The sequence below is a fragment of the Hibiscus syriacus genome, unplaced genomic scaffold, assembly GCF_006381635.1.
Source record: "Hibiscus syriacus cultivar Baekdansim isolate YM2019G1 unplaced genomic scaffold, ASM638163v2 tig00117056_pilon, whole genome shotgun sequence".
NCBI classification, from domain to species: domain Eukaryota; kingdom Viridiplantae; phylum Streptophyta; class Magnoliopsida; order Malvales; family Malvaceae; genus Hibiscus; species Hibiscus syriacus.
In genome coordinates this window covers 7082735-7095398 of record NW_024063539.1, presented here as the reverse complement: position 1 = coordinate 7095398, position 12664 = coordinate 7082735, and the positions used below count along the sequence as shown (strand labels likewise).

The 12664-nt window shown below is 39.1% G+C and overlaps 2 protein-coding genes and 1 pseudogene across 2 annotated transcripts; 1 reads left to right on the top strand and 2 right to left on the bottom strand.

Annotated features, from left to right (window-relative positions):
- Positions 1–774: 774 nt before the first annotated feature.
- Positions 775–8167, top strand: LOC120197963 (annotated as a pseudogene).
- A 1189-nt stretch (positions 8168–9356) lies between these two features.
- LOC120197964 (40S ribosomal protein S8-like) lies at positions 9357–9753 on the bottom strand. The gene has a single exon (XM_039199363.1). The coding sequence runs from the start codon at positions 9741–9743 to the stop codon at positions 9372–9374; it is 372 nt and encodes a 123-aa protein (XP_039055294.1). The 5' UTR covers positions 9744–9753; the 3' UTR covers positions 9357–9371.
- Positions 9754–10956: 1203 nt separating this feature from the next.
- Positions 10957–12420, bottom strand: LOC120198040 (chloroplastic import inner membrane translocase subunit TIM22-2-like). Its single transcript, XM_039199433.1, has 5 exons — positions 12213–12420; positions 11666–11730; positions 11489–11561; positions 11356–11409; positions 10957–11271 (listed from the first exon to the last, which is right to left on the bottom strand). The coding sequence occupies exons 1-5, from the start codon at positions 12385–12387 to the stop codon at positions 11018–11020; spliced, it is 621 nt and encodes a 206-aa protein (XP_039055364.1). The 5' UTR covers positions 12388–12420; the 3' UTR covers positions 10957–11017.
- Positions 12421–12664: the final 244 nt, after the last annotated feature.

The window sequence follows — 12664 nt, the reverse complement described above, 5'->3', positions numbered from 1 at the left end:
ATGTTTTGCATATGCACTAAAAATATAAACATGATATTAGATTATTATAAAGAATAAAATTGTAATTTCAATGCTCGGGGTAAGAGAGATCGAAGTAAACATTTACTATAATTATCTTGTTTTATAATGTGGATGACAATTTTAATTTTTTAAATAAATATTAGAAAATTTAAAAAATATTAATTCAATTTATCCAGTTCGATTAAGAATAAATTCAGTGACGTTATTTTATTTTTAACAGTAAAACATGTGCAATTTAATTTTGGTTTGATTTTGAAATGAAAACAAAAGGTTTACTTTCGAATTAGTTCCAATTTGGAAAAGGGCGTAATAATCACAAAAAGAATAAGGGCCTATTGAGTATAGTTGGGTCCAAATTATTGTTGATTAAAGCTGTTAAATAGCTCTTATTGTATTAAAATTAAAATGTAAATTTAAACTAATACTCTATAAGAAGTAGGCAGGCTTAGGGCAAAAAATAGTTAATAAGGCATTTTCTCTCTGAGTTCCTTTATTTGTAGTTACAATTTTAATATTTAAATTTTTATTAATTTTTTAATATATAAATATATATATTATATTTTAAATTTATTATTATATCAAATTAATTTCATATTTATGAGTGCATAAATATAATCAAAAGACATAAGTTGAAGAATAAAATAACTCAGTTTTTGAATTTCCATTATTTTTATTTTACATTCGAACTTTGGTAAGTAACAGAAGAAACTACCCAAACCTGTCAGACAAAAGACATGCTGTAATAAACTCAAACCAGTCTTGTCATGAAGAAAACCAAGTCATAAAAAACATGAGCAAGAAACAGTGGACTCTTCTCAAGATCCTCTTAGCTCTCTTCGCTCTAAACTCCATCTCTCTTTACTTTTATTTCGCCTCTAGCCACCACAACCACCACCGGTCCCTGTATGACCACCGCCGCGACACGAAGGCCGAGGGTTTCCACGGAATAATCCCACTCCGTGGACTTCACTTGTCAAAGCCCTGGCCTATCATCCCATCGTATCTTCCCTGGTCCTTGACCTCAAACGTAGCTCCGAAGTCATGCGAAGCTTATTTCGGGAATGGGTTTACAAAGGTAGCCGATGTTCTGTCCCCAAAGGCCACCGTGAGATCCGGATCGAGCTGGTTCAGGTGCCATTACTCCGAGACCTTGAAGAGCTCGGTTTGTGAAGGTGGGAAGATAAGGATGGATCCCGAGAAGATTAAGATGTCGCGAGGAGGTGAAAAGCTGGAGGATGTTATTGGGAGAACGGAAGAAGAAGAATTGCCTGAGTTTGAAGATGGAGCTTTTGAGGTTGAAGTTGAAGGAGTGGGATCAAGGTTAACCAGAAAGAAGCTTGTTGGGGATGGATTTTTGGACCAGTTCTTGCCTGTTGGGAATATCTTGAAACATACTATGAGGGAATTGGTGAGGTCTGTTGTTTTTGTGGGTGAAAGTGATTTCACTTGCCAAGAGGTTAGATTAGATTCCTCAATTCTCCTTTTTTCCCCCAAGCTTTCGATTTCGATTGATCGATCTTGATGCTTGATGAAAATTGCTATTTCTGGCTGTTAATGGAAGTTTTGGAAGTAGATTAATGCTTATGCGGATATGGGTTATAATTTAATGCATGTCTGTATGCCAAAACATATGTTTAGGCTATTCTGTTTGTGTCTAGTCCAGGGGGAAACTAACTTGTTTTAGCTTGATTTATTAGTTTTATTGGTCTAGTGTCTGAGGATTTTAAGATAGGCAGTACCTGAAGCAGCATTTTAATGCCGGCAGAGGTCGGTCAGTCATACGGATTACAGATTCTTATGAAATGAATTTTGCAGCTTTGGTTTGAAATCAGTTGGTTAGAAAGTGGAATATTGATCTAATTTGGAATAGTTTGATTTCTCCGACTAGTTGATCTGTTCGTTTTCTTCCCTTCCGGTTCAAATAGTTTGTGACTGTGTATTCTGAATTAGTGCCATTTTGATGGAATGTGAACTTAACTAGTTTTGTTCATCATTCGTTTCCTAATTCGGTTCGATTTGATGATTGTTCTGTCCTTTTTTTATTATTATTTTACTTTGGATTCTGATATGGGAAGATTTGATTACAGTGGGTAGAGGAGCCTACACTTCTGATAACAAGATTCGAGTATGCAAACCTTTTCCACACCGTGACGGATTGGTACAGTGCGTATGTTTCTTCTAGGGTTACTGGCTTGCCGAACCGGCCACATTTGGTCTTTGTGGATGGTCATTGTGAGGTATACAAGTTCAGTATTCCACAATCCAGTTTCTATTAATGTCACCTTTCTTCACTTTAGATTATCATTCTTTCATTACCATGTGATCTATTCATGTGGGACTGTCGTCCCTTTTGGTCCGAACGGAATGAAGGGAGAGTGTTTGTAGATAGCATAGGGAGGAATGCTCGGTTATTGAATAATGAACCACAAATCAGCTACGAGGAATCGTCTGTTTGCTATGGTTGAAGAATTCTATTGCATAATAGTTGTTGCCCTGCTTTGATACTCTTTTTAGAGATCTTCCTTTCAAGTAGGTGTAACGTGTCATCAGCTACCCTCGTCTTCGCTTTGCCTGCAACTAGATGTTGCTCTTGCGGATAATTCGAACACATGTTGCATAACTGTTTGTCTATTAAAGGCTCATTATCATACAATAGCTGATTTGTTTTTCCCCTTCTTGGCTGAATATTTCCAGACACAATTAGAAGAAACATGGAAAGCATTGTTTTCAAGCCTTAGATACGCGAAAAACTTTAGTGGTCCGGTCTGTTTCCACCATGCTATTTTATCACCGTTGGGATACGAGACCGCGTTATTTAAAGGGCTTAGCGAAGACATAGATTGTCAAGGAGCTTCTGCACATGAACTATGGCAAAGCTCTGATGACAAAAAACTGCCCGATTATCCGAGTTTGGAGAAATGATCAGAGATGCTTTTGGATTTCCTGTAAACAGACAGCATTCCGATAAGGCAGTCCCAGGTGATTATAACGTCCTCTTTGTCCGTCGAGAAGATTATTTAGCCCATCCACGCCATCGAGGTAAAGTCGAGTCAAGACTTAGCAATGAACAAGAAGTGTTCGATGCATTACAGAGGTGGGCATCTAATCGTCAGGAATGTAAAGTATACCTCATCAATGGGTTGTTTGCGTACATGTCCATGAAGGAACAGGTCCGAGCTATTCAGGATGCTTCGGTTATCGTCGGTGCTCATGGTGCTGGCCTAACACACATAGTTTCCGCAACACCAAACGCTGTGATTCTCGAAATCATTAGCAGCTTTTTTAGGCGGCCTCATTTTCAATTGATCGCACAATGGAAAGGATTGGAATATCAGGCCATTAACCTTGACGGATCGTATGTGAATCCAGGAGTTGTTATTGTTATGTATGGCTCATAAAAAGTCTCGTTGTGGGGTTACGAATTATGTGGGTTGGGGGTGTGGGGGCGCAGCCCCCGCGGTACGGTACAGGGTTGATTTTGTAATTATGTACCAGGGTTTTCTATTATAAATAGAGATGTAACCTAGACCTAAAAAGATCATTGAATAAAACTTCTAGCGCCGCCTAGGCACCGAGGACGTAAGCACATTGCCGAACCTCGTAAAATTCTCGTGTTCTTTCGTTTTCTTTACCCGTTTTCGTCAACAATTGGTATCAGATGTCAGGAGCAAAATTCGAAGTCGCGAAATTCGATGGTCAGGGTAACTTCGGATTATGGCAAACGAGGGTGAAGGATCTATTGGCGCAGCAATGGATCTTGAAGGCTTTGCGACCTACAAAGCCGGCGTCGATGGATGAGGAAGATTGGGAAGAATTGCAGCAGCGAGCGGCAGGAACCATACGATTATGCTTGGCGGACGAGGTCATGTATCACGTCATGCATCTATCGTCTCCAGACGAAATTTGGAGGAAGTTGGAAAGTCAGTTTATGTCCAAATCCTTAACGACAAAACTGTATCTGAAGCAGCGACTGTATGGGCTGAAGATGCAGGACGATCACGATTTGGCGCAACACGTGAATGTCTTCAATCAAATCGTTTCTGATCTGGCTCGGCTTGATGTGAAAATTGAAGATGAAGACAGAGCGATGATTCTGTTGTGTTCGTTGCCTTCCTCTTACGAACACATGGTGACTACTCTTACATATGGGAAAGAGACTATCAACGTTGAGGAGATTACTGCAGCCTTGTTGGCTCACAACCAGCGGAAGCAGAATGCAGGGGAAAGCTCTCAAGCCGATAGCTTATATGTCAAGGGTAATCGAGATCGTGGACGGAAGCCAGAGAAGGCAGGGTCCGGGAAGCGGAATTCCAGATCCAAATCCAGGGATAAGAAGACGATTCATTGTTACAAGTGCAAGGAGGCGGGACATATGAAGCGAGACTGTCCGAAGTTGAAAAAGCAGACCGATGAGAAGCGTGATGGCTCATCCAAGTCTGTGAACGTGGTCGAGGATGATACTTCTGATTGCAGTGAGGGTGATATGCTTTCTATTTCAACGACACAATTGACGGATGCTTGGATTCTTGATTCTGGATGTTCTTATCACATCACGCCAAATAGGGAATGGTTTTCGACATACAGGCCGGTTAATTCTGGTTCGGTTTATTTGGGTGATGATCGATGTTGCAATATTGTTGGTATTGGTGATGTCAGATTTAAGATGCACGATGGCTCCGTTCGGACGTTGAGTGGTGTTCGACATATCCCAGACTTGAAGAAGAATTTGATTTCCTTGGGCACTTTGCACAAGAATGGTTTTATCCCTAAGGCTGCCGAGGATAGGGAAACCATTCGGATTGTTAAAGGAGCATTGACTGTGATGAAAGGCAAGATGACTGCAGGGAATATCTACAGATTGTTAGGGAGTTCCGTTGCAGGTGGAGTTCACTCTGTTGAGTCATGTGATGATACGACAAAATTGTGGCATATGCGCCTTGCTCATCTTAGTGAACGTGGTATGGCAGAATTACACAAGAGAAACTTGTTGCATGGTGTCAAAAGCTGTAAGCTCGATTTTTGCAAGTATTGTGTTCTTGGTAAACAGACTAAAGTCCGTTTCAAGACTGCGAAGCACACAACTCAAGGGATTCTTGATTATGTGATTTCTGATGTATGGGGGCCTTCCACGACATCGTCTTTGGGTGGATCTAGGTACTATGTTACTTTTATTGATGATTTTTCACGGAAAGTTTGGGTGTATTTTTTGAAACAGAAATCTGAAGTTTTTGAGAAGTTCAAGTTGTGGAAAGCTGAGGTAGAAAACCAAACAGGACGAAAAATCAAGTGTTTGCGGTCTGATAATGGTACGGAGTACACAGATTCACAGTTCCTACAATTCTGTAAGGAGCATGGGATTCAGAGGCATTTTACAGTGCGCAAGACACCACAACAGAATGGTGTTGCGGAACGAATGAACAGGTCGTTGAATGAAAGAGCCAGATGTTTGCGGTTGAATGCGGGGCTTCCCAAACACTTCTGGGCTGAGGCTGTTAACATGGCGTGTTACCTTATCAACAGATCGCCAAGGGCATCGCTGGCTGGGAAAGTTGCAGAAGAGGTATGGACTGGTCATGATGTTAGTTTTGATAACTTACGGATTTTTGGTTGTCCTGCTTATGTGCATGTACCTGCTGATGAGAGATCCAAACTTGATGCAAAATCGAAGGAGTGCATTTTTCTGGGTTACAAGAAAGGTGTCAAAGGATTCAAGTTCTGGGATCCAGTTGCGAAGAAAGTTGTGATTAGTAGAGATGTCGTTTTTGATGAACAGTCTATGTTGCAGCAGAAGCAAGACACGACAGTGGTAGATTTCGAGCAGTTTCCAGTTGAGAAACCAGAAACTTCTCAACCGACTTCTGATGGTTCCACTACGGATGATTTGCAGGATTATAGTCTCGCCAGAGACAGGGTGAGACGGACGAATATAAAGCATCCGAACAGATTGGGTTTTGAAGACTTAGTATCTTTTGCACTTACTGTTAGCAGTGATGATCCAGTTACTTTTCATGATGTCGTTACTAGTCAGGAAAACGACAAGTGGATGGCAGCCATGGTTGAGGAGATGGAGTCTTTGAATCACAATCGCACATGGGAGTTAGTTCCCCTTCCTGAGGGTAAGAAGCCGATTGGTTGCAAATGGGTGTATAAGAAGAAACCAGCAGTAACAGAAAAAGAGGGGGAGAAGTTCAAGGCTCGTTTGGTAGCGAAGGGTTTTTCACAGCAGAAAGGAGTTGATTATGATGAAATCTTTTCTCCTGTGGTCAGGCACACTTCAATCCGAGCAGTACTTGCATTTGTGGCTAGTTGGGATTTGCATTTAGAGCAGATGGATGTTAAAACTGCTTTTTTGCATGGTGATTTAGAGGGGCAGATCTACATGCGGCAACCTGAAGGTTTCACTCAACCTGGAAACGAGCATTTAGTTTGCAGATTGAAGAAATCTTTGTACGGGTTAAAACAGTCTCCGAGACAGTGGTATAAACGGTTTGACTCCTATATGATCAAGATTGGCTACAACCGATGTGAGTATGATTGTTGTGTCTATGTTAAGAGCCTTGATGATGGTTCTTTTATTTTTCTATTACTGTATGTTGATGATATGTTGATTGCTGCGAAGAACATGGATGATGTTATCGGTTTGAAAACTTTATTGAGTCAGGAATTTGATATGAAAGATTTAGGTGCTGCAAAGAAAATTCTTGGAATGGAAATTTGCAGGGACAGAGACTCAAGGAAACTGCGGCTATCTCAACGGGGTTATGTTGAGAAAATGCTAGAAAGGTTTGCGATGAGCAGCGCAAAACCAGTTAGCACTCCATTGGCGAATCACTTTAAGCTCTCATCAGAACAGTGCCCCAAGACAGATAAGGAAGCTGAAGATATGGCAAAGGTTCCGTATTCTAATGCTGTTGGCTGCTTGATGTATGCGATGGTATGTACTCGTCCTGATTTAGCTCATGCTGTTAGTCAAGTTTGTAAGTACATGTCTAAACCTGGTAAGCAACATTGGGAAGCAGTCAAGTGGATCTTTCGGTACTTAAAGGGTACTGTGGGACATAGAATTGTTTTTGGGAGTCAGCGGGATAACCCTTTGGTTGTAGGATATGTGGATTCAGATTATGCAGGTGACTTGGATAATAGAAGATCTACGACAGGGTATGTGTTTACTCTTGGTGGAGGGCCTATTTGCTGGAAGTCTACTGTTCAATCTGTCGTGGCACTATCTACAACTGAAGCTGAATACATGGCAGCGGCTGAAGCTGCAAAAGAAGCTTTATGGCTTACTGGTTTAGTGAAGGAGTTGGGTGTTCAACAAGGTGGAGTTCAGTTGCTTTGTGATAATCAAAGTGCTATTCACTTGGCTAAGAATCAGGTGTATCGTGCTAGAACTAAACATATTGATGTAAGGTTCCACAAGATCAGAGAGTTGGTTGCATCTGGAGAGGTTTTGTTTCAGAAGGTACATACTGATGAGAATGCCGCTGATATGTTCACCAAGCCAGTTACGACAGACAAGTTCAAGCATTGCTTGGACTTGTTGAATGTTTCGAGTTGTTAAAGAAGCAAGGTAACCCAACCCACATTGAAGTTTCCAAGGGGCAGGATATTCGCCAAGGTGGAGATTTGTTATGTATGGCTCATAAAAAGTCTCGTTGTGGGGTTACGAATTATGTGGGTTGGGGGTGTGGGGGCGCAGCCCCCGCGGTACGGTACAGGGTTGATTTTGTAATTATGTACCAGGGTTTTCTATTATAAATAGAGATGTAACCTAGACCTAAAAAGATCATTGAATAAAACTTCTAGCGCCGCCTAGGCACCGAGGACGTAAGCACATTGCCGAACCTCGTAAAATTCTCGTGTTCTTTCGTTTTTTTTACCCGTTTTCGTCAACAGTTATTGACCGGCTTAACAAGATAATGAGGAGTCTTGGGTGCTAAGAAAATTCTTTCTTTTCTTTTTTCCAAACTTCGGTTTCCGGCACTTGCTGAACGAACATAGAAGAGATTATCTAGTCTTTGCGGGTGGTTGAATTCATAGCTGACCGAAAAGGACTGTGATAGAAAGGGAGATGGTGAAACCATTCGGGTTGGTGATGGATAATATGGCGTCGTTAATTCATTCGGAGACGGAAAATTTCCCGGTCTGCTATGCCATCTTTCAATGTAAGCCTGTAGGTCTGATTTCAATAATTTTTTTAGTTTGAAGCAATTCATGGTCCTCATTTTCTCAGGAAAAGGAGATGGGGCTTGGTAACTGCTAATGTATCTTACAATGAGTTCAACAAGAAAATTTTCTTGTCTGAAATTTATACCATTTCTTTTTCCATGTCAATAAATTTATTACCTACAGATATTACGTTTATATACAAGTTAGGTAAACTATTCCAAATGTCCCTAAATTTTAAGATTTGTATTGATTTTATTATTGAGTTTTAAAATATTTCAATTTTAACGTTAAATTTTAGTTTTAGCTTCAATGAAAGCAATTGGTCCGCTAAATTTTTTAACACATGTAATAATTTTGCCACTATATTTTAAAACATTTTATTTTTGAGCATTGGATTTCAATTTACGTATTATTTTGATTCTTGCAGACAATCGTCAATTCCTTCAGTCACCGTATGTTATAGATCGTCATTCACAATAAGATCAATACGTTCAAATTTTACTCTCATTTCTTTTCTTCATATTGATTTTTTACAAAACTCAATTAACGAAAAATAAGCTAAAAAATCATCGTCCTAATACTTTGATTTTTTTCGACGGCCGTTCGATGAAACTAGTTTCGACGTATATTATTTGTATCGAAAAAATTAACTTATCGAAATAGGAGCACTTACATAAAGTTAATGAACAACTAACTTCCACGAACAAATGCGTATGAAGGTAATATAATATAACAGTGTTGAATTAAGACAATTCCGTACTTGACATTCGAAATAAGAGTTTAACCACTAATACAATCTCCAAATGCTCCGGAAAAGGTTAAACAAAGATCTGAAATATGGAATCTCTAGTAACAAAACTTTAGGCAGCTCTTTATCTGGATCTTCTTCATGTAGAACTCCAGCTCTTTGCCTTCCAAAATGCACCTGTAATTACCCGAAGAGATTAGTGATTGTAAAAGCAAATGTGGTTGACAATATGGTAAAAGGTGCAAGGTTTGAGGGAATATAATATAAGGCCATGGGAAGAGATTACATACCCATCAGCACGGCCGCACTGACCAGGTCGTGAAGTGATACGGGCCAGTAATCGACAACTTGCAGAAACAAACATACACATGCTAACATGACATGAACATCATCTCATCAGTAGTTAAAGTAACTCATCAACATATGAACCACTCTATGATTGAAGCAATAATATCCAATTGAAAAAGAAAATAAAAATTCCTACTACCTCTGATTCCTTCTTGCCTGCTGCTGCAGCTGATTTACCGATGTCGATATTATAGTGCTGGAGATACCATTGCTTGAATGGAGCAGCATCAACTTGAACAATAGTACTCTTCACCAGAGTTTGAGTACGAACAAGCTCATTGTTAGATGCATTGTACACCACATCCAAAATTCTGGTTTTACGAGTCACGGCCTCACTTCCCCAAGAATAGTTTCCGGTGTCGAGCCTCAGAGCACGCCACTTCACATTTCCACCACGAACCCTAATCCTCCTGACGGTCTTGTTGCTTGACAACTTTAAAACCAAACCATCAAACATTACGATAAATGCAGGCTGAAAGATCAAGTGAAAATCTGAACTAATGGTCGACAGTGGAATAACAGTTCAAGTAAATAAAGTGAACAAAACACCATTTTTTTAACTAATTCTAAATCAACTCTCTAAGAAACAAACCACATAAAAAATGAAATTAAACTCATTAAGCAAAGGGTTTTGCAGATTACTTCCTCTTCTTCCTCCAAGTTTTCTTCTTGCCACCAGTTGCATGCCTCTTGTGCATAGAATCACGAGAAATACCTGTCACAAAAACGAAATTAAACTCATTAAGCAAGAAAAATTACATGATTTAGAAGATATTAATGAAAAATAATAATTAGAGGACTTCGAGAAATACCCATTTTGGCTGAGAGAAAGCTCAAGCCTTTACGTAGAGTTTTATGCGTTGAAGCAAATCTATGAATAAAATAAAAGCTAGGCTTTCAGAGGAAGTAATAGGCGGCAATTTGAGCTTGGATATACGCAAAAATCCTACTTTTTTTAATGTACTTTAGGATAAACTATACAAATGGTCACCTACTTTTGAAATTTCAGCAACATTTTGTCTTCTTCGGATCGGAAACAGCTAAAGCTCCCATCTTTGCTCAACTATGGCAACAAATTGGCATAAATTTATTCCTTCTCTCTCCAAAATTCCTTTGCAAATTTTTAGATAACAATTCGAATCCCTCTTTCCCTTTGTTGTTATAACACATTACCCACTTTCTTGAATCCATCAGTGTCTGCAAAAATCTAGTCTTGGATACATTTCGAGAGTGTTTTGATGGGATTTGCACTATTGGGTTCATCGGGTTCTTATGCTTCAGTGAGAGGTTCCCATCAATGGAATGCCAAGTTTCAATCTTTCACTTTGAAAGAGGTTTGTTGTTAATTATAAACTTGGTAGATTTCCACTTTGCAAGAGTCAGTTTGTTGACTTTGAAGGAAGAACAAGCCCAAATGAGTTAATCCTTTGGATAGCCTGGAGAAAGCTGATTACATTGGATAGCCATAGATTTTCAATCAACCCCTCACTGGAACCAGAAAGACGGCTCTTACAAGTTTTTCTATAGGCTACCGATCTTCAATCAAATGTTTTTATTTTGATCCACAATCATGCAGACTATATATATTAACGCAACAAAAGAAGAAACAATTTCATATTTCCACTAGCAAAAGCTTTCAGAGAAATTTCAGTCTACATTCTAACGATACAACTCGAACATTCAAATCTACATATAACATACAATTAACATTGGTCAATGGTTCCCATCCCATCAGTTACCTGTAGGAAACGTGCCTTTCTTCGGTTTTACTAATGACTTGTAGAAAGAAGAAAAAGCTCCTCTCAGCTCATCTGGAATTGGGAGTGAAAGAGGGAACAGTAAAGGACGAGGTCCCTTGTGGTGCCCGCTCTTGTTTCCAATGGAAAATGAATGTGCCAGTGCCGGTTGCTGCTTGTTAAGCCCTTCAACGATAAACGAGAATGCCCCAAATGTGAGACAGCTCTGTAGAAGTGCCTGGGATGCACCTGCGTAATCATTTAAAGAAAAATTAAGGCTCAAACCAAAACCTGAGTTTTACAACAATCAACTGAATCTAGAGATTCTTATACCTGGAAAACTTAGAGCCAGTCCAGTGGAACATCCAGCTACACCAGCATTGATAACTGCAGAGGAAGATAACATTACCGAATATTAACATACCAATCACAAATAAGGGGCGGTGTTACTAAGATTTTCATATACCATCATCTTTTCCCCGCAACCTCTTCCAAAAGCAAACGACAAAACTGTGTACACCCGACAAAACTGCAAATGTCTATAAAGGAAAAACATATAAGATAAGTTAGAGATTTGTTCACTCCAAGGGGGAAGAGCTAAAAGTTAATCACTTAAATTCCAAATGACAAGATACTCTTATACCTTGGCATAAGATCCTGCCTCCACAAAGGATCCTTTAAATCCTTTCTTTCTAAACAATCCTGAACCTGAAACAAATGCAGAGCTGAATGAGGAGCAAGAGAATACTTTTTGAGAATGCCAAAAAGATTTGCAAAACATTCATGCTTAAAGAATTTCAAGTCACCATTATCCAAATACCCGTGCTTTGTTGTAAGGTAATTATTCAACCCATATTACAATTCGAGATGCGGAAAATTCCATTGTTGAAACATTTTTTGACGACTGCATCCACTCAACCTCTACCATGGTCCATTATTCCATAATGCACATTATTCTGATAGCTTCAAGTTTGAACTCATACAATATAGCAAAGAATCCATATAACAAAATTCCAATAACACTAGGCTAAAAATTAAAATCAAAGCTAAGACAAAAGGAAGAAAGAAACTCACTACGAAATTCAAATAAAAAATTTGTTCATTACTGAAGCTAAGACAAGACAAAAAGAAAATAAAGAGAAAAAGACCATTTTGCAAAAAAAAATTATAAAAGAAGAAGCGAATGATACCGTAGCCGCAGATGGAGCCCATGAAAGCACCAGCGGCGGAGTCTCCTGCGAATTGAAAGAGGCATAGGGCGGGTGAATTGGAATCGAGAGGATTGGGGATTATGGCTTTTGAAGAATTAGGTTTAGTTGTTTCAATATCTTCAGAAGAAGAGCTTGAAGAATCCACAATAGCCATTCCCGCCCCCCGGAAAACAAATGAGAAAGAAAAGGAACAAACCCTGTCCTTTTTTTCGCTTTAGTCTCTGTAGCTATCGCCAGTTTCTGAGAAGAAATTGGAATATATAAAAATTGAAATCTTAATCTGAAATATGATTGGCAGGAAATTAAATTGAAATACAATTTTATATTATGTTTGATTTGTAAACGGATGAATTTGATTTTAGTATTGTAAAATGATAGAATTGTCCTTCTTATTTTTTTTTTGCTTAATTTTAGTTTGTTTTATAACTTAC